Source organism: Aulonocara sp. 'chitande type north' Nkhata Bay, linkage group LG7 (genome assembly GCF_057382095.1).
Source record: "Aulonocara sp. 'chitande type north' Nkhata Bay isolate Kocher_YH1m ecotype deep benthic linkage group LG7, A_spYH_male_GT1.1, whole genome shotgun sequence".
Classification (NCBI taxonomy): Eukaryota; Metazoa; Chordata; class Actinopteri; order Cichliformes; family Cichlidae; genus Aulonocara; species Aulonocara sp. 'chitande type north' Nkhata Bay.
This window is the reverse complement of record NC_141350.1, coordinates 48,206,849-48,234,763: the sequence shown is the minus strand read 5'-3', so window position 1 is coordinate 48,234,763 and position 27,915 is coordinate 48,206,849. Positions and strand designations below refer to the sequence as shown.

General features: G+C 40.9%; 1 protein-coding gene across 4 annotated transcripts; it reads right to left on the bottom strand.

Moving 5' to 3' along the window:
* prrc2b (proline-rich coiled-coil 2B) lies at window positions 1-27,915 on the bottom strand. Of its 4 annotated transcripts, none has more exons than XM_086300907.1 (31): window positions 27,743-27,915; window positions 22,198-22,375; window positions 21,909-22,086; window positions 21,492-21,594; window positions 21,095-21,158; window positions 20,783-20,926; window positions 19,885-20,198; window positions 19,621-19,745; window positions 19,354-19,517; window positions 18,270-18,357; window positions 18,009-18,177; window positions 17,010-17,349; window positions 16,722-16,912; window positions 15,840-16,023; window positions 15,462-15,669; window positions 13,176-15,215; window positions 12,828-12,991; window positions 11,593-11,708; window positions 9,416-9,557; window positions 8,781-8,857; window positions 8,361-8,633; window positions 8,121-8,222; window positions 7,544-7,736; window positions 7,357-7,454; window positions 7,088-7,215; window positions 6,704-6,944; window positions 6,363-6,530; window positions 6,132-6,211; window positions 5,912-5,993; window positions 4,249-4,458; window positions 1-2,437 (listed from the first exon to the last, which is right to left on the bottom strand). In XM_086300907.1, the coding sequence occupies exons 2-31, from the start codon at window positions 22,310-22,312 to the stop codon at window positions 2,270-2,272; spliced, it is 6,669 nt and encodes a 2,222-aa protein (XP_086157033.1). In that variant the 5' UTR covers window positions 22,313-22,375; window positions 27,743-27,915; the 3' UTR covers window positions 1-2,269. The 4 variants fall into 4 exon arrangements, with proteins under 4 accessions (XP_086157033.1, XP_086157035.1, XP_086157032.1 ...); XM_086300909.1 differs by having other exon boundaries at window positions 12,828-12,994; window positions 15,462-15,666; XM_086300906.1 differs by having other exon boundaries at window positions 12,828-12,994; window positions 21,909-22,083.

Below are 27,915 nucleotides of genomic sequence, written 5' to 3'. Positions count from 1 at the left end.
TTTAAGAAATCACAACTGCTTTATTTATTTTCTCTCAATAAGCTCTTTTTCTTTAACAAGGGAGAGTAATGACCAAATACCTGAAAGGATAAAGGTCAGAGAGGATAAATAGAATGCTGGATCAGCTGTAGAAAGCACTGGTCCTCTGACAAAAACTGAAATATGCATCTTAAAAGTTAAAAAAAAAAACAAAAAACAAACAACCTCAAAATGGGCAACACTGCGGTGCAGGTACAATGATGAGAAGCGCCAAGATCCTTTCAAGAAAGGGGTAAGAGGCCAAAAAAACCAACAACAAAAAATAACCCACACTCCAAGCCCGATAAACCTAACAGGTGAAAGCAGTCCGTTCTGAGAACACAGTGACCTTTTTTTTTTTTTTTTTTTAAACATCGAATCCTTTATAGTGCCACAATATCTAAAATGAAATGCAAGTTTAAGCCTCCCTTTGCTCACAAGGCTCAACTGTACAGTTAAGTATGCGTATACACATATAGCAGTGAAACACTGTTGTAAAGATAAACATTTGTAGTGTCATGGAGCATTATAGTAAGCAGTAACAGTTATGGCAGGGGCGTCATGAGTTTCAAATTGAGCGCCCGTTATAAAAACAGAAGACGAACAAAAATAAATGATTCCATCAGCTTCACATTTTCAAACAGAACACTTTTTTTTTGTTTGTTTGTTTTAAAGTCCTTCGTAGTCTGCTGGATCTGCTGTGCTCGCACACAAAAAAAAAAAAAGAAAAGAAAAATGGGTGGATTTGAGTTTAACAAGCAAACACCCCTCGTTATGTGATAATTAGCTTCTAACGGAGGAAAAAAATTAATTGGACCCTGATTGTGATTATAGTTAGGCTGCATTTATTGCTAGTGCCACCTCAGAAACCAGATTTTGAATTATCAAATAGTGATGAGATTTTTTTTTTTTTCTTTTTTTTCAATAACTCCCCTCAGTGATTTTGAAATGGGATCTGAACAATATGGAAGTCTTTCAGGAGCCCTAAAGAAAAAGAAAACAAACACTAATGGATGTTAAAGAAGGAAAAAAGAAAAATCGCTTACATCACATGTTCATTAACACAGTTTGATTTCATTACAGCCCAAAGCAAAGCGATAAGAAAGCAAACATTTCAATCAGCTGTCTGAGAGTCCTTTTACAGCAACTGTGAATGCCCACCTCTCAGCCCTCCAAAACTTCACAATGAACCCACAAATGTTTTCAGCGTGGTCAATCCAAATCCACACACACACCCCCGCACGCACACAGAGCACACGTCAGCATAATAAATGCCGAGTTCAGGTACAGTCTTTGTGAAATGTTGCTAGCTTCTAGGTAGATGTCCTGCAAGTTTACACACATTCAACACATCACATGCACACGCCATCGATGCCAGTGAACTTCCCATGGAAGCAACATAATTTTGGTAAAACCTCCATCTCTTTTTTTTCTCCTTTCAATTTACATACAGAGTGAGCAACAGAATCTAAAAGCAAAGAACGGTTTAAAGAGAAAAAAATGTTTCTAAGAATCTAAGCAGTTTTTACGCAGTTCATGTGTTGGGTTAAGTAGCCCAAAAAAGACGCATTTCTGAGGTGATCCACTTGACTTCTGCTATGTTTGACATGCATGATGCCCAACAATTGCGTTTTATTTTTTTCCTGGGTTAATGAAATAAGTCTTTTAGCATTAGTATGGATGTCTGGGTCGTGACTTTATTTACCAGAAAAAAATACCAAAGAAAAACAAAAAGTGCCCCACACTGCATTTAAAAAAAAAAAAAAAAAAAAAGTTAACAGACTTTGTTTCTCAGTTGTATGAAGTTCCTGTCGGGTCTTTAAGGGATGCAGTCCATAAACAGGGAGTAATTACAGTTTGGCAAAACAGTATGGAAAATGAACCATGTGAGCTGGCCATTTTCCTCTTCCCCCACTTCAGAGAAAACGCACACACAAAAACAAAATGTCTTTTCTTCTTACCAATATCCCCTTAAAAGTGACTAATAATAAATTAAAGAGGACCTTGAAGAGATCTGTTTAAAAGACTGTGTTTATGCATATATTTATATATATTTATATATCTCTATACGTGATGTGAAATAACAGTGTCCAGTTCTGAAAGTTCAAGAGGGGGCATTTCATTATGTTGTCTGCCTGCAGGCCCCGGGCCTTGGAGCCTTGGGGGTAAGGTGGGTTTTAAAAAGGCTGACAGTGGTCAATGAGCTTTGTGTTGGCAGGCTTGGTGGTGATGAGGATTTTAAGGTCCATTATTACGCCTTGCCCTCTTCTACTTTGACAGCCTGGGGTTTGATGGCTCCAGTGCGTGCTGGTTTGGCTTGGCCTGTGGAAGGTAGGGGCTCCTGGAGTTTGCTGGTCATGCCCCCGGACGGTGTTTTGCCCTCTCCCACCGCCTTGCGTACATCTCTTATTGTTTTATTCTGTACAAAAAAGAAAGAGGACTTATTAAAGAGACAGCAGTGCTTGGTAAGCCGTACATACAGGGAGTGCAGAATTATTAGGCAAGTAGTATTTTTGAGGAATAATGTTATTATTGAACAACAACCATGTTCTCAATGAACCCAAAAAACTCATTAATATCAAAGCTGAATGTTTTTGGAAGTAGTTTTTAGTTTGTTTTTAGTTTTAGCTATTTTAGGGGGATATCTGTGTGTGCAGATGACTATTACTGTGCATAATTATTAGGCAACTTAACAAAAAACAAATATATACCCATTTCAATTATTTATTTTTACCAGTGAAACCAATATAACATCTCCACATTCACAAATATACATTTCTGACATTCAAAAACAAAACAAAAACAAATCAGCGACCAATATAGCCACCTTTCTTTGCAAGGACACTCAAAAGCCTGCCATCCATGGATTCTGTCAGTGTTTTGATCTGTTCACCATCAACATTGCGTGCAGCAGCAACCACAGCCTCCCAGACACTGTTCAGAGAGGTGTACTGTTTTCCCTCCTTGTAAATCTCACATTTGATGATGGACCACAGGTTCTCAATGGGGTTCAGATCAGGTGAACAAGGAGGCCATGTCATTAGTTTTCCTTCTTTTATACCCTTTCTTGCCAGCCACGCTGTGGAGTACTTGGACGCGTGTGATGGAGCATTGTCCTGCATTAAAATCATGTTTTTCTTGAAGGATGCAGACTTCTTCCTGTACCACTGCTTGAAGAAGGTGTCTTCCAGAAACTGGCAGTAGGACTGGGAGTTGAGCTTGACTCCATCCTCAACCCAAAAAGGCCCCACAAGCTCATCTTTGATGATACCAGCCCAAACCAGTACTCCACCTCCACCTTGCTGGCGTCTGAGTCGGACTGGAGCTCTCTGCCCTTTACCAATCCAGCCACGGGCCCATCCATCTGGCCCATCAAGACTCACTCTCATTTCATCAGTCCATAAAACCTTAGAAAAACCAGTCTTGAGATATTTCTTGGCCCAGTCTTGACGTTTCAGCTTGTGTGTCTTGTTCAGTGGTGGTCGTCTTTCAGCCTTTCTTACCTTGGCCATGTCTCTGAGTATTGCACACCTTGTGCTTTTGGGCACTCCAGTGATGTTGCAGCTCTGAAATATGGCCAAACTGGTGGCAAGTGGCATCTTGGCAGCTGCACGCTTGACTTTTCTCAGGTCATGGGCAGTTATTTTGCTCCTTGGTTTTTCCACACGCTTCTTGCGACCCTGTTGACTATTTTGAATGAAACGCTTGATTGGTCGATGATCACGCTTCAGAAGCTTTGCAATTTTGAGACTGCTGCATCCCTCTGCAAGATATCTCACTATTTTTGACTTTTCTGAGCCTGTCAAGTCCTTCTTTTGACCCATTTTGCCAAAGGAAAGGACGTTGCCTAATAATTATGCACACCTGATATAGGGTGTTGATGTCATTAGACCACACCCCTTCTCATTACAGAGATGCACATCACCTAATATGCTTAATTGGTAGTAGGCTTTCGAGCCTATAAAGCTTGGAGTAAGACAACATGCATGAAGAGGATGATGTGGACAAAATACTCATTTGCCTAATAATTCTGCACTCCCTGTATATGCACCAACAAGTGTTTTATGTAACACCATAAAAGTCTCACATTACTGAAAATGAATTCAACACTAAAAAAATGTTACATTTTTAAGTCAAATCACACAACAGTGAACATGAAAAGCATTTCAAAATAAGAGAAAGATAAAATGGATTAAATTAAATTACCTATATTTACAGTGGGTGGCTCACCTTCATGCCATCCTCTTGCCCTTTAACTGGGGGCTCGGAAGCTGAAGGAGGGATGGAGTGGGGAGGGTCACGGCCAGGATTGGGGTAAGGGGGGGAACGGATGATGACGGGCTTATTGACCTGCATAACAGGTCTCTGAATAGGGTTGGGGAAGGGGCCTGTGGTGGGGGGACGCATGTGCATCACCATGCTGCCCTGAGCAGGAGGGACCTGTTGGTCACAGAGGAAACAACAGGAGGAAAAGCAGGTGAAGGGTTGGGAAATAAATGAAATGCAAATAATTAGCAAGTGCTGAATTTCTTAACACATTTTTAGACTTGACTTTTAGATTCCAAATACTGATGTTCAGGCTAAAGGATGTAGCGATCCTACATTAGGATATGATATTGGCAGCAGTATGCATCAAAGACTCTCACTGAGCAGAAAAGAGACCAGTAACAAATACCTTTTAAAAAAATAAAAAACATCTTGGTCCTCCTGTTATTTATTTAAAATAATAAAGCCCAAGCGAGTAAGTGCATATTCTTGTATTTACCTGTGACAGTTTACTTGAATAACGTTCAAATCCAAGTCTGATACTGGCTTAGACATAAAATACCGGGGGGCTGCCAGTGCTACCCCTCAGCCTCCTAGTAAATACACATACGGTATGAATTTAAAACTCCTATGACTTTGAAATTCATACCGTATGTAAAAACAAAAATGATTCTCCGTCTCTTCTTTAAAGTAAAGTGTAGAGCTTACTCGTACTTAGTGCTCTGTATGAGCAGAAACCAAGGTAATGGTCCTGGAAAGGTTTTTTGTTTTGTTTTGTTTTTTACAGTATACTATATTTTAATTTAGGGCTGTGCGATATGACCAAAATCTCATATCCCGATATAAGAATTCTATCGTCCCGATAACATTATAAATCACAAAAATGTAACATTTTCTGTAAATTCTGTGAATCTCGGTCAGCTCGACTTGCGTGAAGTGTTTCCAGCTGCGCGTCGTGTATTTGGAGTCGAGTGTTTTAACCGATGCATGAAACGATACATTTTTAGACATAGGTTGTAACGGCCGCCGTTTTCTTTGTATTTATTACACGGCGTGCTGCGGGGAAAAGCCTGTTCTAACGTTTCAGTCTGGCGGCTCTTTTTTAATTCTCATCCGTAAATAATCTGCTCTTTCACGTGATTTAGTTTATTTTGAAAAATCTCAACAGGATCTTGAGCTTTATTGTGAAAGGTTTATGTGGAACATAAACAAGTGGACACGCGATGCTGTTACCGTCATTGTTGCTAACCACAACGCATAAAAACAGGTGCTTGTCCGTCTGTAGTGTGGTTATATAAAATATAAGAGAAAGAGAAAACTTTAAGAAATTAATATAGCCACTACAGTGACCATCAAAAAGATGAAAAATATTGCCGTAAACAGTTTATTTTGTGACACCACGAAACAAACGATAGCGTAAAATGAAACGATAGACGTTTTTATATCGTCATCCGATATATATCGTTATATCGAACAGCCCTATTCTAATTGCATAATGGTGCATTTAACTAATCATACCTAGAAAATAAAACATACATATAGGAATATATTGTGTGGCCCACTTTTAAAACAATGGTCGCATAAAAAGAAAAAAATATGGTAATATTTTAAGGTGAAAAATCCATACCTGCTGAGCAAAATGTGTAGGCAGAGGGCCTACAGGTCCTCCAGGACCAGAGGGCTTCCCGCCGGGGCTAGCAGAGCCAGGTCTGATATAAAATAAAAAAAAAATAATAATACAAATGAATTAGCCAACTGTGCACTGTTACACAGTGGAGCACATCTGAAGTGATAAAAAGATCTACATAACTAACTTCTACTACCTTCCTCAAATTATTTCCACTCACCTGTAAGAACCTCCAGACATGCCTGGGGAATGATTGGGCTTCTCAGAGAACTGAAAACCTTTCATTTCCATCTGTGGACCCTGACAGTGGAGAGACACACAGAGGTACATTGTCAGACAACTGTAGTGGAATTTCAGTAATGGTCAGCGGTGTAACAGGTAAAAATGGCACACCAGTGCTGAGATATCTAATGGATGGAAAGTTGAGTAACATGAAGCCAGTAAGGCTCACCTCTCTGCTGCCAGTCATGACAGCTGCCTGCGACCCTGGTGGTAGCATTCGGCGTGGGGCTCCCACTGACAAGTTCTGTCCCTGCTGCAGCTGGATGGACTGTGGGAGGATGAGGTGTTGTTGAGCTGAACCATAACGCAGCTGAGAGCCAGGCAGGGGCATAGTGACCTGGTGAGAATGAAGAATTGATTGTAAGCCTTTAATATAAGACAACAGTCCAATTATGCCATTTATATGACGGCTTATATTTGTTAGGCTAAAACAAACACTATGAACAATTTTAAAATCCTCTTATACGTTAAAATGGATATTTTAGTCCTGAGCAGCAACAGCCCACAAACCTGAATGAGCTGAGAGTCCATTAACTGTGAAGAGCCCATGCCAGGCCCTTGGTTCATCTGACTATCATAGACTAGCTGCTGGCTGCCATTCATAGGCTGGTAGTGTGAGCCTGACTGGGGTTTAACCATGTCTGATGGCTGCATGCCAGGGAAAGCTGAGTATGGGCCCTTGAGAGGGGCTCCACCTGACAGTACCATGGGGCTGGGCTGTGACAAGTTGGGGTGCATGTAAACCTGGGACCTGAAAAAGGAAGGAAAAGAAAAGCAGAGTGACACAATGAGCGAAAGGAAAAAGTATTTTTTTTTAAACTCTCGAAAAAGATTTTATCTGCTTTCTAAATAAATGAAGTGAAGCAATATGGAAATTCTTTAAGCAAGCAGTACCTGAAGGGGGGGATGGAGCTGAACATCTCTTGGGACTGAGAAACAGGCAGACCTCCCCGAAGCCCCAACTGGGCCTGAGCCTGAAGAGACGTGTGTAAAGAAATGGGAATCTGCTGGGCTGCAGCCGCCTGAATGAGTGAGCACATGCAGCATCATGACAATTTGCTGGTACACAAGCAAGCCTGTGTGTGTGTGTGTGTGTGTGTGTGTGTGTGTGTGTGTGTGTGTGTGTGTGTGTGTGTGTGTGTGTGTGTGTGTGTGTGTGTTACCTGTTGGTAAGTCTGCTGCTGGGTCATGGTAGGTGGTACAAGGCGTGGCTGGCTTGGAAAGACGTGACCATCCAGATACAGCGGGGGAATATGATTCCCTGCATCAGGGGCAAGACCCAGACAAGCTTTCATTTACTCCTCTAAGATAAATCCTTCATCAAACTCAAGAAACAAAATGTAGTTTTACCTTGCATGGACATGGAAGGTGCTACTGATGCAACGGGCATTGGTGGCATGGAAACGCCTCCAAACGAGCTGTAACTGACACCAGTGGATGAGCCGGCACTGCAGGGAGGCTGAGCACCTGAAGCGCTGCCACCAGGAGAGCCCTGCTCAGGAAGAGACTGGGAGTTCTCCCACGCCTTGCGTGCTGACTCCATCTGCAGAGACACAAACATTTCAGGTCAGAGTTTTTCTAATGTTTTTCTTACATCAGACAGGCTCATACTGTCAATCTTTTTAAATCTTATCTTATAACGCATTTTTATTTACTGGCTTTTAATACAGCATGAGAGTTATTTGTTAATTCATATTTGGTGTTTGCTTTTAATACTCTTAAGTTGTTTTATTATGTATGTTGTATTCTTGTACAGCACTTTGGTCAACGCTCCTGTTGTAATTAAATGTGCTATATAAATAATTAAACTATTAAACTATTAATGTTTCCTACTAAAAGCACCACAAATCAACAGGAGTACCATTCTTTCTAAGTTATATATTTAAAAAAACCAAAACTATCTGACATTGGATTGTGATTTAAATACCTTGAGAGTGAGATCAGCACTGGGAAAGGAGATGGGGTTGAGGTTGATGCCAGGCTGCAGGTGGTTGGAGCGCAAAATGGGGATACTCTGATTCAAAGCAGTCTGTTTGAGGACAAAGAAGATTATAAATACTTACAAATCAACATATCTTATTTTCAAATAAGACACTATTCCATTAATGGTTTCAGGTGTATTACAGCTAATTTCATTGATTTCTATAAAGTACAATAAGTCACTTACGTCCTGAAGCTTGTTCACAGGATTGGACACGGGTACTGGGGTAGAACCCGGCGGCAGGCTGAAATCTGAATCTTTGGCACTGACACCAAACTCAATGGGTGGGACAGGCAGCACAGTGTCCACATGGAGGTCCACACCATTGACTGGTGTGATAGGGCCACCTTCCAGCCTATCGACACCTTCTGAGCCCTTCCGGTGTTTCAGGGAGCGTTCATTTCCGATGGGCCCTGGTTTGTGCTGCTCTTTGTTTTGTTCTGGGCCCGCATCAGAGTCCTGTCCCAAAACATGCAATGTTATGAGTCTATGTTTTTGAAAGCAATACTAGAACAACTGAAACTAATGTGAAAAAGAAAGTTAAAATGAGATTAAAAACAAACAAACAAAAAAACATGCAGTTTAGTAGCAGCTGCATCACACTACCTCAGAGTTGGGCTCACTCCCAGTGTAAGACACCTGTTTGGTCCATGAGTCTCCCCCTGAAGACTGCACTGAAAGAGCTTAAACAGATACACAAACCTCACTGTTATTAATGAAAAATGCAATCATTTGAAAAACAAAATGTTCACAAAAAACTCAAGCTTTCATATTATGCACATTCATATTACAACATCTGTTCTTTATGGACTTTGCCATAAATACTAGGAATAATGCTGCAATGCTCTTGTTCTATATGTAGGTTAGATTATATGATTAATCTCTCATGGAGTAACGAGTGCCCAGGCTTCACCACAAGCTATGAAAGGACTTGTCAGTTAATTTTAGTTAATTTTGAGTCCCAGGAAAAAGGAGAGTAAAATTACTTTAAGTTGGTGCAAAACATTTTGTTAAAGCCCTAAAATTAAATATAGAAGTCTGTACTTAAAGCATGCCTTCATTGTTCAAGTTCACTGTGATGATGAACAAAGGTAACCTTTCAAAAAGTGTAATTGCCCAAAAATTCATGGGGCCTGACTGTATGTGCCGTCAGTGTGTGTTGAGGCTAAAGGTTTATGTTTAATATAACAAAATGCATATCTCAATGAAGCACTGACCAAAAATTTAATAAATAACAATACCTGAGCTGTTGGTCTCCCAGATTTCAGTTCCCAGATTGTTAGAAGAAATTCCTTCCTCGGGTTGTTCAATGCTCATGCTTCCCTGCTTTTTGGCAAAGCGTGGTGGCATCTTGGAAGTGACTGTCCTGTTTTTCACTGGTACCTAAGATGGTTAAAAGAAAAAGCTTCAAGGTTCGCTGTGTAAAAATGGCAAGCAACTAAATGGAACGAACACTTTTGTGTAAACATAATGTGATATATCCTAGAAAATACTGCCGGCCTCCAGTGCTAACCCCCTCAGCTTCCTTGTACATGCACCTGAGTTAGAAATGTGAAAATCCTAGATCACTTCCTTGAGTTATCCCTGAAATTTTAACTTGTCCCAGAGTTTTGGTAAATGTACCTATGGTACACATGTGAAATTCCTATGCCATCACTTTTTTACGCTTGAGGGATAAAAAAAAATAAAAAATTACACATTCCCTCTCTTCTTCACATGCCGATGTGCTTGCAAAGTCTGATGTAATGAGTTAATTACAGTGTAATTAAGTTAAGGCTGTTCGATATAACGATATATATATCGGGTGACGATATAAAAACGTCTATCGTTTCATTTTATGCTATCGTTTGTTTCGTGGTGTCGCAAAATAAACTGTAGTGGCTATATTAATTTCTTAAAGTTATCTCTTTCTCTTATATTTAATATAACCACACTACGGATGGACAAGCGCCTGTTTTTATGCATTGTCGTTAGCAACAATGACGGTAACAGCATCACGTGTCTGCTTGTTTATGTTCCACATAAACCTTTCACAATAAAGCTCAAGATCCTGTTGAGACTTTTCAAAATAAACAGAATCACGTGAAAGAGCAGATTATTTACGGATGAGAAGTAAAAAAAGATCCACCAGGTGCTAAAAAATAAACCTTAGACTCAAACGTTAGAACAAGCAACCCGCAGCACGCCGTGTAATAAATACTCAAAGAAAACGGGCTTTACAACTTATGTCTAAAAATGTATAGTTTCATGCATCTGTTAAAACACTCGACTCCAGCTACACGACGCGCAGCTGGAAACACTTCCAGCAAGATGAGCTGCCCGAGATTCACAGAATTTACAGAAAATGTTACATTTTTGTGATTTATAACGTTATCGGATGATAGAGTAGCACTGCCATGTATTTGTGCCCGTTTGTTTTGTTTGGACATGTTAAAGTAAGGGTTGAATTATTCTCAAATTTAGCACATGTTCAGCAGTCAGTCAGGCAGAGACAATTATATGGAGGAAAAGACGCAACAAAAACTGACAGCATGGCAGCCAACAGAGCATCTTAAATAAAACAACATTAAACATGAAGTTGCTGTGTGATTTAAGTCAACTACCAGAAGGTCATGATAGAGGGGTTGACAACTGACTCGCTTTTTAGGACTTACATCTTGTAGAGAAACAAATGAGCAGTGCTGCAGCAAGCTGGAAAGACAAGAAGGCTTTGCCAATGCAGAAGGAGCTTGAACTCAAACAGTATTATCAGAAGGTCATTGCTGTATCACTTAACAATTAAGTAAGCTTGCAGCTTTCTCCAACTCCAACAATGCATGAATGTGACGATTAGTTTGTAGCATTTTTTAGCAAAGTTGTTTGAAAGCGGGAGGCGAGCCAATTTACAAGCAAGGGTTTAGCGAATTGCTGAACTGATTTGCTCAAGTAAACCTTGTCAAGACTGTATTATACCATTCTAGGTAGATAAGATCACATCGGTCAGCTAACCCTTGGCGACCAGTCGCCTGGGGAAAAAGGTATATTTCTCAGTGGGGTGTGAAGTAGCTTTAACTGGCTGCTGCCAGGTAAAATATGTGGCAAAAAAATCAGCTTGCCCAAAAACCTCCTTGTGAATTCACAGGGAGATTGCCATGGTCAGCAGTATTTTGCATAGTAGACAGTGACTTTCCTGAAAACATCTGGCAACTGCTCACTGATTGGTGACTGAGTACTAAAGAGCATTAACAACCAACCACTGCAGGACTCATAAAGGGAGCAATAGGGCACTTATAGGACTGCAGTTCACATATTGGGCCAACAGTGTCATAAAAATTACTTTCCGAATTAAACACATTTTAGAGGGCCATTTTTATTAAAAAAAACAAGCAAACTAATAATATTTTTTGAGTATTTAGAATTTGGTGTATGTTAAACTTACAGCTGCCCCTTGTTCTTTCCTCCTCCTGTCATCTTCCTGTGGGCGTCTTTGCTTTTTGGACAAGGCATCCTGGTATCCATCTGCATTTGAACCTGGTCCCCCTGCGTCTCCTTCAACTACAAAACAAAGTTTTTGTCAGAGGAAAAATCAAGAGTGCTCAAGTAAAAGCTGCAGTGCTGAATCGCATCTGTACCTGTGTAAAATGCTCCATTAATACATTTTACCGTGAATTAAATTACCCCACCTAAAATGTAAAGCTGCTAAAGACTTTCTCCCAGTTTAAACCTAAAATATGAGACCTTTCAATTAATTTTACTATTTAAAAATTATTAATGGTATTCTCACTGCACCTAGAAAAAAAATCAGTTATTCTGCTGTCTGAAAACAAAAAAGGAGGTCACCAAGACTCAAGCTTTTTTTGCTTTACGAGACACACCTATAGTATCAATTTCAAAATCCTGTGTTTCCTTGTTCTCAAGTTATCGCTTTCAGAAACTTGTGTCCTCACCCCCTACACCAGCATGGTAATGGCGCCTTTTACAGCTGAGGGGTAGAAATGTGTATATAAAATATAGCATATGTGAGCACAGAGAGTGAGAGAAAAAAGAACAGACGCCAATTGCAAACAGGAAGCCAGCGCACTGAAGTGAGATAAAAAAAAAAAAAAAGAAAGTAGCCCACACCAGAACTTCTTTATTGCTTGCAAATCTGTTTCCACCACCCATGGTTATCCCTCAGCATTAAATTTTCCCCATAGCTTTGGCCTGTGGGCATGACATCAAAGTTAATCATCATGTTAGCCACGTTAGCTGGGTTGCGTGCAAACAGGATTGTCCTACTGCTGTGGGGACACTGCCATAAAAAGTTATTTACTAACTTTTCAGCTTGTCAGGGGACAAGAGCACATTAGAGTACTATTTGTAGGCCTCACACCTCTAACACGTTATCTGAGTGTTTAGTTCTCAATCTATATTAACAGACATGAACTTCACCTTGGAGTTGCTGTTCTGCAGCTGTGCAACTTAATTTTTAAACAAGTTAGTCTGATTCCACACATGTTAAGAAAAACAAAATCACATAACACAAACAAGATTCAAGGGGATTAGAGGAATGAATGAAAGCAAATGTGTTTACAGTATTTTTAACACTAAAACTACACTATTGCCAACACTTTGTTTCCATCAGAGTGCATTCCCTATGCATTCCATAAAGATGTGAAAGAAAGTTGGACTCACTTGGGTAGCTGCTGAGCTCATATGGGGACAGTGGTTCAGTGATGTCTGTTTTGACAGGTCCTGGCTTCAGCTCCTTGTCTAATTTCTTCCCAGCGGGCTCAATGGGCTCCCTCTCTTCTGGCAGCTGCTCTATGCTGTATACAGAGCCTGACTCATCTGGACTCCTGCTGTGAACAGGACATAGAAAAAGTGCTTAAATTGTGTGTTTTTTCCAAAATAAACCAAATTGAGTAACTGAAAATGGTGTCCTTGTAATCAAAATTATAGTCATCATCATACAAATAACAAAGTGTTGTTGGTTTCTAAGTAGCTATAACAGACGACTGGTCAGTAAGTTATTTGCCTCACCTTTTACAAGAAGTGCCTCCGTTCTGCCAGCTGTCACTCCTGTTCGATGAGGTGGGGGGATTATCAGGTGCACGCACCATCTTGCTTGCGTCCAGCAGTGATGGTTCTCCTTTCCTGTTCTGCCGTTCCACCAATGGTCTCTGACTAGAGAAGCTTCTCTTAGAAAGCTCCCTCTTCTCACTGGAGCCTGGCTCCTGGCCAGAGTCTGAGGGAATATCGCCATGGCCCTGTGTAGCAATGCCTCCACCTCCACTCCGTTTCTCTCTCCAGTCACCAAAGTCACTGTTGTCTGAACCCGTCTCCCATTCCTCTGTCTGGCCATGCTGGCTAGGACGTCCAGAGTAGTGGCCACTGGGCCAGTTATCATCACCAGTGCTTTTAGAATGACCTGGCCAGGGATTTGCAAAGTCTCCGTTTATGAACTCATCACTTGTCCACTGATTTGAGCCAGGTTCACGCTCTTGTCGTAGACGACGGAAGCGTGGAGGCTTGTCTTGACGTGGAGGACGCCTTCTCCTTAAAATCTGTCTGTCAGGGTTCTCGCTGTCAAAGTAGTATTCTCCTTCACGCTCCTCTGTTCCATTTTCCATGAAGGAGCCAGTAAATTTAGGAGTGTACTTGAGAGCGTCACGCTCAACTGGGGGTCTGCGGGAGTAAGCAGTCTCTGCTCCAGGACCATAACCATTTTCTTGCATCGAGCCGCTACTGCTGCCACTAAATTGAGGCCCACGGCCCCTCCATGTAGAAATATCTCTAGATCCTCCAAAGCTTCGACTGTAACTACCAGTGGTGTTCAGTCGTGGAGGCAGCACCCGATTTCCAAAGCCTCTGGTGACCTTGGTCTTTTCTCTGGAATCTGGGGCAGTCTGATCATCTGTGTACACCTTGTTGGATCTCCAAGACTCTCTATCAGCTTTACGGACATCCCCAGACTCTGTATAGCCTTCTCCATTTTCAGATCCTTTCTGGCGACGCCTCTTGGGAAGTTCCTCATACTCTGAGGCTTCACTCAATGTTTCACTGACATTTCGCCTACGGGGTTTGCCCCTCTGAAACTCCTCGACCTTGATTAGATCCCTGGGTGGTGCTCGACCTCTGCCTGCTCGCTGAGTGCTGCTGCCACTGCTGTTGTTATTGTTGTTATAAACACCTCTGAGATTATCTCCACCGCGGCCACCGCGGGTTCCACCTCTGGAGTTAAATTCCCGGAAGCCTCGACTGCGGCCTCTACCCGTCCCCCTCACTGCACCAAAGGCCTGTTCTTCATCAATAAAGATCCAGTTATTGCGCCGTGGTGCCTGGGGTTCTCGGTTCTCCTGACTGTCTCTAAGTGACTGGCTTTTAGCACTGCTCCAAGTGTTCTCCTTGGGAGAGTCATCGCTGTGGGTGCTCAGAGGTCTGTCCATTTTACTGGGAGCTGGAGACTGGCGCTGCCTCTCTTCAGGTTGTTTTTCAACCACAGGTGATGCAGAACGCCTATTGTTGGCAGGCTGGTTGTCTTTCTTCAAGTCATAAACGTTAGTAAGGACTTCTTTCTCCAGGCGGTAGGGGACAGGCTTCTCCTCAGGCTCAGGTTTAGGCTTTTCATTCTCCTTGTCTTCCACTTTGAGAGCCTTAAGAACTGGTTTCTTGATGGGACCAGTTCTGCGTATCAAGGTGCGTCCACTAGCCTCAGATGGCTGGTTGACACTACTTGAACTGGAACTGGCTTCAGACCACTGGTTTTGGGCACTGTTAACCCCTCCGTCTTGTTTCTGGCTACCATCTCTTTTCCAGTTGTCTGTGGAGCCATCTAAGGCCTCGTCGTGGGATTCAAGGCCATCTTTCAGATGCTTGTCTCTCGACTCTTGCTTTGGGTATTCACTATCTGAATAATTCTGAGAGAGGTTCTGAGCGGTGGTGAGCAAGCCTTGGTCATGTTGTTCTCTGTCTGAACCTCTGCTCTGATAACTGTGATGGGGAAGATCATCTTGAGTGTGGGACAAACAATCACTGGCCCTCTCTTCATAGGAGTCCTGTTGGGAAGAGGCCATATCACCTCTGTGGATACGAGGAGACATTTAAAAAAAAAAAAAAAAAAAAAGATTAGGAATGAAAAAACCAGACAGAGGCCCATTAACAGAGCCTCATGCCCTTAACAACATAGATTCCATAAAAAAAAAAAAAAACATGGACTTTACAGCGTTGAGGAAGGAATTATTAAAATGCTCAGTTTCACAGATTAAAACACAAGAGGGCCTCATGCCTTAATTTAAGGACTGCAGAATTCGAACAAAATAAACTTACCTGTCATCGGGATGTCCGCTTTCCGAGCTTTCACGCTGTCTCTGGTAAGGTGGAGTAAAGCTACGCAAGGGATAGCCATCTTGATTCCACACTGGGTAAGGCTCAGTGGAAGGCGCTCGTCTCTCCTGAGGCAAGTTTGGATGGCATCCCTCATCAGAACCGGGACTGTTCAAGTGATCTTGGTGCATCATAGGTTTTATCATTCCTGCTGAAAATCAATCAATCACATATTAATCATGTTAAACATGATTTCAGGTGTGTCTGTCCTTCCGTTATTGACTGTATAGTTTGTTTATACCGAAACAAATGTGTCTGGCCAAACCACCTGTTATTTGTTTAAATTTAATACATATAAGTATATAAGGATTTAGTAATTACCAGGGTAGTAGTCAACAGGAGACCGTCCCTGGGTCATGCGGGGATCCATGAAAGGTGGCATCATCATCCAGCGCGGATCAAAACCGAGGACATGTGGAGGGTAGTAGCCCCGCTGAGTGTGGCTTGACCCTGATGGATTAGGGTGACCTGACTGCTGCCAATGCTGCATCTTGAACATTTGTTCCTTTAAAATCCACACAATAGACATTCAACAAATGGGCAAAATTGACACTGTCTGTTTTGTGTAAAATGAGACAAACTAATTGAAGACATTTCCAGGCTAAGCTAACAAAGTCAGCAGGATATTGTTCCCCATTTAGCATTCATAACAAAAAAATCAAAGTACATTTATTCTCATATATTTTAGAATGAACCAAGAAGATGCTGGAGATTCTCTTCTCAAGAAATTAGACCTAACGTTCTAAATATCCTAGTTTCACTTCTCTAGCACAACCCCATCATGGTCAATATCAAAGAGGCTGTTCTTTATGAAGGTGACCAGTTCCAACACACAAGCTGTACTTGCCTGGGCTGCCCAGGTGTATTAGTGGCCTAATGCCGCATAATAAGGTCAGCAAGTAAGCCATCTCTAAGAGATCCTGAATGCAGTAACACTAGAAGTTCCAGATGGCTAATTTGTGCCTCTGTAAAGCTGCGGGGAGTTTATGGTTTTCACCCGAATATACACCATAGGCTACTGTCACACATTTGTTACATTATTTATAGATGTTTTAGTGCAGCTCCTCATTTCCTAAATCTCTACAACCAAGGTGGACAGTGCAATGTTAACATGACCATGGGCCACATTATTAAGAACAGTGCAATGAAACCAGAATTCTCCTTAATTTGGAGTTGAAGCTATTGGCATCAGCTGGTGCTCACCTGCTGCTGGTGGTGTTGTGGTTGCTTTTGAAAGCGGGGTGGCACTGGTTTGATTGGCTGACGCCCACTGTAGTCTCCTGATGGTGAGGAGGGCTCTGGGCCATCGTCTTCACTGCCACGGTAGGTAGAGAAGCCAGACTCTTCACGGTAACTATGGCCAGGGGAAATGTCCGAGGGACACTCACTTCCATCTGGAAATCGTGATAAAACACGCTTGAATAGTTGCATTTGTGCATTTTTAAAACTATATTTTATATAAAATAAAAAAGGACTAAGGACTCTTTTTACCTTTTGTGCTGTAGTGCCAGTTATCATGGTGGCTTCGACTCTGTTCCCGACTTGGGGACAGTGGAACTTCTTTTCCCTCTACCTCCTTCTGGCTGTCATCCGTCCTTGATGTCTGCCTTTCAGTCTTCCCAAATTTTTCATCCAGTTTTTTGAGCTTTTCAGCACATGCTGCCAGACGTTCCTCACGAGCACGCCTCTCTTCCTCCTCCCGCCGTCTTCGGGCTCTCTCAACAGCCTCAGACAGCTCAGGCGACACATACTTGGCCCTAGCTGGTGCCTGAGACTGCCGCTGGTGATCATCCTGGTCAGCAAGTGGGTCTCCTTGGTTTCTCTGTTGGACCTAAAGGAGTTAAAGGGGAGGAACTTGAGTGATGAAGATTATTCCTTACTTTTTTTTTTTTTTTTTTTTTTTTTAAGGAGGTCCATTAGATTTTATTTCACTCTAAATTTATTTTTGGGGGGGGGGGGGGGGGGGGGGGGGGGGAGGACTAGCAACTATTTCTCCCAGATTAGTTGCTACTCAAACTCGCTGTTACCCGTAGGACACTTGTCCTGTTTCTTAAATTGCATATCCTATAGTATCTCTTGCTAAAATAAACAATTACCCTGGGAACAGATAAAAGCTTTGTTTTTATTGTAAGACATATTTTAATATTGTGGAATCTTTAGCTTATTTTAAATAAGTGGTTTGACAAATTTTCTACAATGAATTGCAACTAACAAACACCAAACGGACTTGGCAAATGAAAAGTGCTTAGACATATCACTATGGTTACCGCAAGGTCATATCTCCTAACTCGCAATGACAGACTCACTTCAGGTTATGTAAAGGCAGACAGCTATTCATATGCTCTACAGTGGTGTCTCTAACGTTCCACAGTCACAAAGGAATTAAAGAAAATGGTGTGTTTTGACTGTGATCATCATAATAATTTGATCTTAGGTAAGTAATCTCAAAAGAGGGCTGAAATGGAAAAACACTGCCCTGTGCATGGTTACCTGGGTGTCTGTGGAGAGATATTTGCCGTTGGTCTTCCTGGGAGGCTCGTGGTGGTGATGCTGGAAAGAGTAACTCTCTTCTGGACCCTCTTGTGGGTAAGATGCCTCCCCCGAGCTAAGGGAGGAATGGCAGTCCCGCTGGTTATCTCTCTCCCTCTCCCAGTCAGCCCTATGAAGAAAAATAAAGCCAGAAACATTTTTAAATAAAGACAAAATTGGAGTGTTTAGAGTAATAAGCAGCCTTTAGGGACGCACTCTCACCAGATCTTGTTTTTGTCACTGGAAGAGTGTTCTTCTTCATCATCACTAAATTTGAGCTTCTCACTATAATCAACCTCCTCATGAAGTCCTGTGGGCAGGGGGAAAACAAAACAGTCAGTCACAGTGGTGAATCAGGGTGAGGTCTAAACTATACTGTCCTGGCTGTATTTATAGAGTGAGGTAACACTAGCTGTGAGGTTGAGCAGACAAACAGTTTGTTCTCCTGGGTCATATTTGTATTGTGAAGAACAGTCACCCTGTTCTTTAGAATCACAGTTTAAAACAACTCTTTTTTCCCCATTTATCTGTCAGACTGTGGTGAATAAGTCACTTGACTTGCTCTAAACAGGTAGGCCGACATCCCATTTATTTAACAACAGTCAACCAGAAAACTGTTATTAAAAAGCCACAGTTGGAACTGGATCTCATCAGCAATTGCCAAATTATACCGAGCTGGTATTTGGTTTTCATAGTACATACAAAGCCCATCTGATTGCGTCCTCTGTGGCTTTGCTTTGGGAAATATACACATAACCGTTCGCAGTGTGTGTGAGGAAGATTAGCATTACCCTAAAGTACACAGGCTGCACCATTGAGGATATGACGAGATAAAGAGAAAGCACCACTCCAAGCCTTTAACTGGAATCTCTTGATCATGTTACACATTCAATAAAGTAACATTAACATTTATTTTCTTACTTATAAGCCACAGACATATCATGCATCCGCAGGGTTTTTCTTCCATATAAGAAATTTTAATGGCCACTAATGAGATTGTGACCCTCTCCCAAAGGAAAAAGATCACTGTGACTGCAATTTAAAGCTTGCAGTCACAGTGAAATCTACCGTGAAATATATTTTTTGTTAAAATGGTCAAAAATGATGGGAAATACTCATCACCTTCTGTAAGATAAATTAACAGACTGATCATGTATAAGTCTATGGCCAACAATGAATACTAGAAAGTGATAAATACAGCATTCCACACATAAAAATATAAGGGTGAAAGATATTCACAAGCTATAGAAGAATCTCACAGTGAGAAAGTGTCTGGGACCATTACACATGTCTAAGATATACTGACCAGCCCATCCATCTTCACAATCATTGTCAAGCTCATCCAGATCCTTCAAATCCTCTGGATTAATAATGGCTGGGCGAACTGGTCTGTCGGTAGGTCTACGGATAGGCTGTGAAGAAAGTCGAGGCGCAGCACGGACAAAGCGATTCTCTCTCCTTACGTCACCACTGCAATGAGATTATGGCAAATTAACAACTGCCAAGTATCCCAGATCTCTATGTCAAACTGCTGAAAAATGGATAACTACTTGGATATTTAAAATGAACTTACTTTACAAGCTCAGGTTTGGCATAGCTCTGCCTAAAAGTAGGTTTGCTGTCAAAACGGGCGGGGGCTGCTACGGTGGTGGGAACATGGTCTGTACCCGTAGCTTCACGTGTCTCTTTAGAGCACATCTGAAAACAGCAGCACCACACGGGACGATCATATCAGGCATGCAAATGCCAAACACTCTGTTTTAGATTGTATCTAAAAGTAGGCCATGTTGTTTTCTTCCACAATCACCTGTAATGTTATGAGTCATACATTACTTACAAAGGCAGGCAACATGTCATGGTAGACAGCAGTTGAAGTGTGATGAAGCTGGTACTGCAATGCAGTAGGGACGGCTGTTCTGCGGACAGGCTGAGCAGGTCGCAGGGAAAGCTCCTTGGGGTCAGGGCCTGGTGACGGAGCCGTCACCGTATTAGATGAGGTGGTGACTGTGGCGGAGGAGGGGTGAGACGAGGCTGGAGGGGTGCCAGTCTCAGCCAGGGCAGTGGCCTTACCCTCAGGATCTGCTGGCAGGCTGAGGGTCAGGGATGAGGGCTGAAGGTTCCTGCCACCACCTTCCCTCCAGCTTGTCACATCTAGAAGTAAAAAAGGAAAAGGGGGAAAAAAATTAGAGGACCAGACCAAGCTAAACTAATAAAATGTCTAAAGCCCTGTGAAATTAGGAACTGCACTGAATTTCAAATAGCAATAGGTAACAACTTTCATTGAAAACAAGCAATGACTATAAATTAAAAACACATCCACTGACCATGTTGTTTCATCTCATCTCAATGCGGTAATTTCAAGAACTAATTGCAAGTGAATTAGTTCCATACTTTTTTTAATCAGAAATATTTAATCGAGTTCCCAGCCTGCATAGACAGATCATGGCCAAATGTGAGGGTGGGTGGTGTGAGCCAGGAGTCGTTAGTAAGAAAGTTGTCAGATTTCTGCTCTGAAAGACAACTTGCTTGGAAACTATGCAAGTAAATGACATCAAGAAGCATGAAATGCAGGTTAGAGGAACCAAAAAATAAATAAATAAATAAAAACGCCCTCTTTCCTGTATTTCTTAAATAAAGTAATGTCTGCCAGTTTAAAGCTTTGCCTTCCAGGAGGTGTTACCTTATCTGTGAGACTGCCAATTTTTAAAGAAGGTGATACACAAAACATAAGTTACTCTGGGGGCGGAGGCTTGGTCCGGGCCCATACGACGGATCGAAGCCGCTTCTTTCCTTGCCAGCCCTGTCCTGTTCTCCAGCTGCCTTCAGTGTGGGAAATTCCTCGTGAGAGAAGGGCTGAAGTCGGTTTGAGGCCCTTGAACCTGATGTAGACATTGAAAGACACCGCATAAAGAGAGATGCTTGTCTGAGCTGAGCAAACAGAAAGCCATTTTCTCAACTGGGGTTTGAAATCTGAACAGCATACTGAACACTAACTGCGTGACATTTCATTTTAAACAGACTTTATTCTGAATTAATGAATGACTCACCATCTTGCTCTACTGCCTTTCCATTTAGCTGGGCCCATTGCTTTGGTCCACTTGTGTTTGTGTTCTGTGAAAATTAAGAAACCAAAGTCACCATCCCCACAGACCTAATGGAAGTTTCTCTACCTTTGAGGCACAAATGAGAAATTATCTTAAATATTCACAACCTTTCTTGTTCAACTTGGTAGTGTGAGCTTTCCTCCATAAAGAAGGTATAATTCTTTGCTCTTCTACCATTATTAGTCTTCATTAGAATATCCACTAGACACTCATTTGTATACGAGTAGCTCTCAATTAGCAAATAACCGAAAACACTTAAACACAATCAATGTGTTAATGAAAATCTGCAATAAATATATGACTGAAGCAGATTTATAAGCATACGTATACTCATACACACCTCCTGGTTGGCTACCGGTGAGGACTTCTGAAGATTGGAGACAGATTTCTGCAAAGGCAGCGGCGGCTGCAACTCCGGCAGCTGTGGTGTTGATGCAACAGAACTACGAAAAATAAAAAGACAACTGTGAGAAATCAACCCTCAAAAGCCTCTAAACTGCTTCTCTTTCTTCCTGGTGAACAGCTGACTTCTATCAAGATCAAAGCTTTAACTTATTTTATCCTGACACTGATCCCTGAAAAATATGTGAGTTTAATGTCAATGTTGATACTTCAGGAAGGACATTTCCATTTCAGCCACTGTAATCAACTAAAAAGGGTGTCTGAATATAAAACATTATAGCATAATTAATTTACTTGACAGACATATTTTTATTTTTTTAAATCGGAGAAAGCGGGTCTATAAAACACGCCTTACTTCTTTTGATCGGGTTGTTCCTGCTTGTTCGCCCATCCTGTACCGTCTTTGGGCACTATAATCACGTTGGGATCGTTTCCTTTGTTTTCAGACTTCAAGCTCGGCAGATGAGCTGGTGGGGGCATACGCCGGGCTGTGGCCACTTTACCAAGACTCTGCAAGCCATGTCGCGGAACTACTGGGAGGCAAAACATGTAGATAAAGAAGTAGGACCAACATTAGTAAAGGGGCTTAAACTAGATAACAGATGAAGAAAAAGTATCGAGTGGAGAAACAAAATGAGCCTTACCTGTGTTTTTCTGAGTTTCTATTGATTTTCCCTTGTACTTATCAAATAGGCTGAGTGAGGAATACTTGCTTTTTCCATCCTTGGACTTGGTTATTTGCCCCAAACGATCGGACATTGCGATGTAATGTCATCTAGTATGGAAATTTTTCTTTGCGCCTCTTCCCAGTGCCTTCTGATTCTAAAAAGAGGAAATGAAATATCCACCTTAGTACAGAAGTCACCCAAGGAAAAACCAAACCTCAAGAATAAACAATGTTAATTCACAACCTTTGTAAATATTTAGTGTTAATCTGCCAATATAGACCAAACCAATAACTATACAACACAGCACACTGTAACTGAGATATTCTACATGTAATACTGGTTTACAAAATACCCATGTAAATAAAGATAAATGTTCACAGGAATAATACACATGAGTAAACAATATACAAGTTAATATAATATAAATATTATATATTATTAATATCAGTTAATGCACTCCAAGTAAGCCAGTAGGGCATGTAAGCAAAGTGTGAAACCAAAACAGCCATTAAGTCACTTAGAAACAATTTTACAAGTCCCTGAAACTGCATTATCTCCAGAAGAGATTAAGTGGTGTGACATTTTGATGGTGTTTGATGGTGGAGAGAGCATCAAACACATGTCCCAAAATCTTCGGTTGGTTCAAGACCCACTGACAGCATATGATCGAAACACTTTAGTGATATCACATCCTCTCTGGATCGGTCCACGGCTCCCTACAGAAATGTTTCATCAACTCTTCCACTGAATTACAATGACCATTCACACTGAGGGAAGAAGAAACCCAAACCATGGCAGCAAAAATGCCTCCGACATCATAATGAAACAAGGTCACCAGATTCCCTTAGTGTGGGTGCCAGGGGTCAGGGTTTTATTTTAATGCGTCTCTTTACCACATGTATAGGAGTTTCATAACCTAAAACCTACCAAGAACCAAAAGACCAACACATTTTGGTGTGAATTGTGTTTTCGATATATCAATAAATAATGAGGCCAAGTAAGTATTCCACAATACCCATATGGTGAACTGTGTTAACCAACACGAAACGGCTACAAATGGCAATTCATTTATTTAAGTGCTAAAAGTAATTTTATACTTTCCAGCTAGACTCAACAAAGATGGCAATGCTTCTGCAAAGGTATAATTAACCACATAAAAACACATTTTGTGTAGCGGAAACTTTATCTAAATGCAATTATTTTGAAACCACTACTGCTATTCTTTCTTTGAAGCAAATATCCCCTGTCCACCATCTATTGTGGACATTCACTTGAGTTTTGTTTTTCCCTTCTATCTGACCTCTGAACATTGTCAGAAATGTCTTTGAGGCAGGGACAACAACAGTCATTTACTGAAATTGTTGTACAAATAAATTTAACTGCACCTCAGAAGCAATGCAGGAGATAGGCTCTAAAATCCTTGTCAACAAGTTGTTCACTGCAAATTTCAATCCAATATATATTGTACTGTCAAATTTAAAGATGCTCCCTTCAGACACCACATGTGTTACAAAGAACAAGTCTTTGGGTGACAGGAAATACTTGAACAACTGTCCTACAACTGTAGAGCAGGGCAATTTGACCAAAAATATTTATCATGAAAACATTTGAAAATTTGCGATAACGATATAACTGACGATATAATTGACACTAGACGAAATACTTTACAACTCCACAACTTTATTAGTGCAAAAAAAAACAACAAGAACAAACAAACATCAATGTATTTTCACTTAAACAAGCAGCTGTTTTTTATGTGCATTAAAGTTATATAAAAATTTAACAGAGCAAATGCAAATTCCTTGCTGACAGTTTAACCTAAAGGCATTTCCAGTGGAAATTGGCCGACATATCCTCAGCATAACCATGTATAATATCCACAAAACTTAAAAAGAGGTTACGATAACCACAATGCTCCGACAATCCATCAAGCAGTGCGGCTTCGTAGATTAGCAAAGTCGTACTAAAACATTTGACAGATTTTCGAGCGCCGTGTACCACATAAAATCATTTCAAGGTCAGTAAAAACAATCAGAATTCATACATAAGGCACACAGGATTATAAGGGGCACTGTCGATTTTCAGAAAAATCAAAGGATTGATTGTAAGTGTGCCGTATTTTCCAAAAAACACGGTAATAACGACGGCCCGCTAGCATGCTCTACCAAAAATAGTGCTTTGTTGTGTATCTGACGGACGAAAGCCAAACCAGTTCCACACCACTGAAGTTGCAGCATTTTTACAAACCACTTCTGGTTCATCCGTTTCATTCAGCGATCCACTTTCGCTCTTCTTATTCTCCGTCATACTTTTTCCGCCATGTGCGTATGAAAACAAAGGCACTGCGCATGTGCGTTTTACCCATATTCTATCGCGATATTTCATTTTCTTATCGTTGCCCAACATTATACCGGTATTACCGTGAACGGTATGATATGGCCCAGCCCTGATCTCAAGTCAACATTATTCAAGTGGTTTATCACATAAACTTGAACCACAATACTGCCATCTATTCTGATCCCTGGGTAGTAGCTGCATATGTGGATCCATCTGCTGTGGTGACCCCTTGTGAATAAGGGAAGTGCTGAAAGAAGCTTCTATATGAATCATGAAACAAGGTAATACAAGAAATCCATGAGTGTAGTTTTTACTGTGATACACTAAATTTCTTCTGAAGCGATCCAAATCTGCTTTGTAACTCAACGTGTTGTTTCACATGATTTTACACATTTTTTTCCTGGTGAATTTCTGCACATTTTTTAAATTGCCATTTCTCATCTATAGCAGGAAAATGTATTGAGGATATGGTTTAAAAGAGATGTAACACCCGCCCAAAAAAGAAAATTTACACTATCAACGCACAGACCTTGTGTTTTAGTACGCATGCATAGAACATCTTTATGCAGTCTTCAAATATCTTCTGCAGGTAAACATCAGCCAACAAAACATTACGGGGTGACTAACCGTGAGATACAAAACACTATAAACTTTAAAAACATCAATTACTCTCACAATATTTGAGCTAAATAAAAAAAAAAATGCAGAGCTTAAGACAGTCTCTAAATGAATATCTGATATTATGTCCAGGTCGATGTCTAGTGCTAAAACCAAACAATGCCACCAACTTTCAAGAAATTATCAATAACAATGTCATCCTATGTTAAGCCCAGTTTTCCCCTACCATTTCAAGAAACACTGATCGGGGAAAAAAAATAATCCCACCTCACACCAATTATTAAGCACATCCCTATGTTTTTTTTTTTTTCTTTTATGCACTTAGGCCTACATTGCCACTTTACCACAGTAAGGTCCTGACATGAATGATGGCTGCAGGTTTAAATGTAAGCATGAAGAATGGTTATCTGTCTTTAATGTGTTCGCCTGATGTTAAACCGGCAACCTACAGGGTGTACCGGGGCTTTCACTCAGTGACAGCTGGGATGGGCTCAACCACTATCCCCACAACCCTGAAATGGACCAGCAGCTAGGAAAATGGATGGATTTTTATGATTAATAGGAAATAGTTTACACTGAAAACAGTAAGCCAGTATGATTATTACAGCCAGGAACCTTGCTTTTGGTATGCAACATATTGCTTTTTAAAAAATGTTTCAATATATAAAAATACATGTGGCACTGTGTCCCAATATCTCAGAAGCAGTTGTCTTGACACCTAATTATAATTGCCAGTATTGCTAAATATCTCTTTGGGTAACAGAAAAAAAAATTTATGCAATCCAACCTGAGAAAAATAATGTGACATGTTAAATTCAAATCAAACTCAAGCATGTCCATATTGACAGGAAGCAAATGTTACAATGCCAAGAATTCCTTCTCTTTCCTGGCTAGTTCAAACTCCATTTCCATCTATTCTTTATTCAGTGTTGAACTATTCTGAACAAATGATGGAGGTTTGCAGAAACTATCTAAATTTACAGGATACTTTAGTGAGAAACATCAAGTTAAGCTGACAGAAGCCATAGCATGAACAAAACTAGAGATGGCTTATCAACCCCACATGTAAACAAATAGTATTATGGTGACTTACTTTTTCGGTGTGATTAAGCAATACACAACCTTGGTAACACAGTTACAAATGTCTTCTTTGTCTTCATTTAAACAGTTTCATGTATTCTTTTTTCCAGTGTTATAATTATTGTTGTTGTGCTTGGTCAAGCGTCTTTTTTCATGATGGCTACATGAGCAGATTTTTCAGTGTTGGATAACACAGTATCAAAACAAAATACATCTTGATAGATTTATAACAGGACACAAGCACTAGTGTATACTAGGAGTATTTTCATGTGTGAATGAAATTAAGCAGGTTTCAACCATCAGTGGATAGTTGATTATCGTATTTGCAAATCTAAATAATAGTAAATATCATTTGAAGCTAACACCCGTCAATCCATAGCACAGTGGAGGCCGCTCGGTTAAAAGCTCCGCATAGGCGTTTTACAAAGACTTGTAGCCATAAATATGTCCATCAAGCTAAATTTAGTTATGTAATACACTCTGTTATGGTCGCTCGCACTACTCCAAAAAAACATAAAATCTACCAACCTCTCCAAACACAATCAATTTTTTAAATACATTGAGATGTGTAAGCTAACGCCTTGACGGCTAACGCTAGCTCCGCCTTGACTTTGTGTGAATTTCAAAAGGCTACATCCACCAGAAAACCCAAAGAAAACACCACAAGCAATAAAGTGGGCATTATGTAATCGTAAAACAAAAATTTGGACTGGATTTTAGTTTCACCCCGAGTTACTGTTCTTATTTTTTTAAGCTAGCATACATGCTAAGCTCTCCAGCACAAAACTGACATTAGCGAGTGCTGCACAAAAACAAGAAAGTCAAAGGCTAATGCAATCGTTTAGACTACAAATCGATCGTCTCAGGTCTGTTTAACACACCTATCAAGACGGGCTAACTGTCTGTTAAATTGCAAGAGATTCCCACAAACGTTACCAAAGATGTAGCGGCTACTACTCGGCGACAAAATGTGCTAACTGCTGGCTATGGTTATGTATATAGCAAATGGTCGTAGTGAGGATCCTGTAGAGTCATCTAACTTCACAGTTAAACGACGAAGACACACAAAAAAAATGTAAACTGCTACTTTTCTGTTTTTTTTCCCCTAACAACGGCTCTAATTTAGCTTCAGCTAACAGCCTTAACTCTGGCAGCTTGTTGGAAAATTAGCGAAACGCCAATCCCGTAAAACTTCCAGTGATGACAAATTACAACCGGTGTTTTTTTCAGTGCTTCTACAGTGGTGCTTTTATTACTGGGGATATACAGGCTTTTCTGTGGAAATTCTCTATAAAATACTCTGACCTGTGCTTATTTTTTCCCCAATCCCGCTTGGCTTTTTGAACGGCCTGAACACAGCGATGGGAATGTAGGACAAGACGATTAAAAATGGCTGCTGCCAGGAACAAAGCAACAATAAAACTGGGCAGCGGAGAAGACGAGCGAACCGGGAGCTCCCACGGAGCTATCTGCACGTATAACTCACCGATTCAACAACTTGGAGTGTCTTCTGATCAGTGACGGTGAGAAATTTCCACAAAATGTTGTCTACTCAAAGGATGGCTTGCGATTGTACAGCCGAATCTTCTTTAGGTTTAACCGATTGCAATGTTGTTGCTGGGGTCCTACCCGGCCTGAGAATGAACAGGGCAGAGTGGA

Coding starts and splice junctions, on each gene's coding strand:
- prrc2b (XM_086300905.1), bottom strand. CDS start 22,312: ATGTCCGATCGTTTGGGGCAAATAACCAAGTCCAAGGATGGAAAAAGC. Junction 17,350..18,008: donor ATCTCTCCACAGACACCCAG/GTAACCATGCAC, acceptor TAACTCCTTTAG/GTCCAACAGAGAAACCAAGG. Junction 16,913..17,009: donor CTGGCACTACAGCACAAAAG/GTAAAAAGAGTC, acceptor CACGATTTCCAG/ATGGAAGTGAGTGTCCCTCG.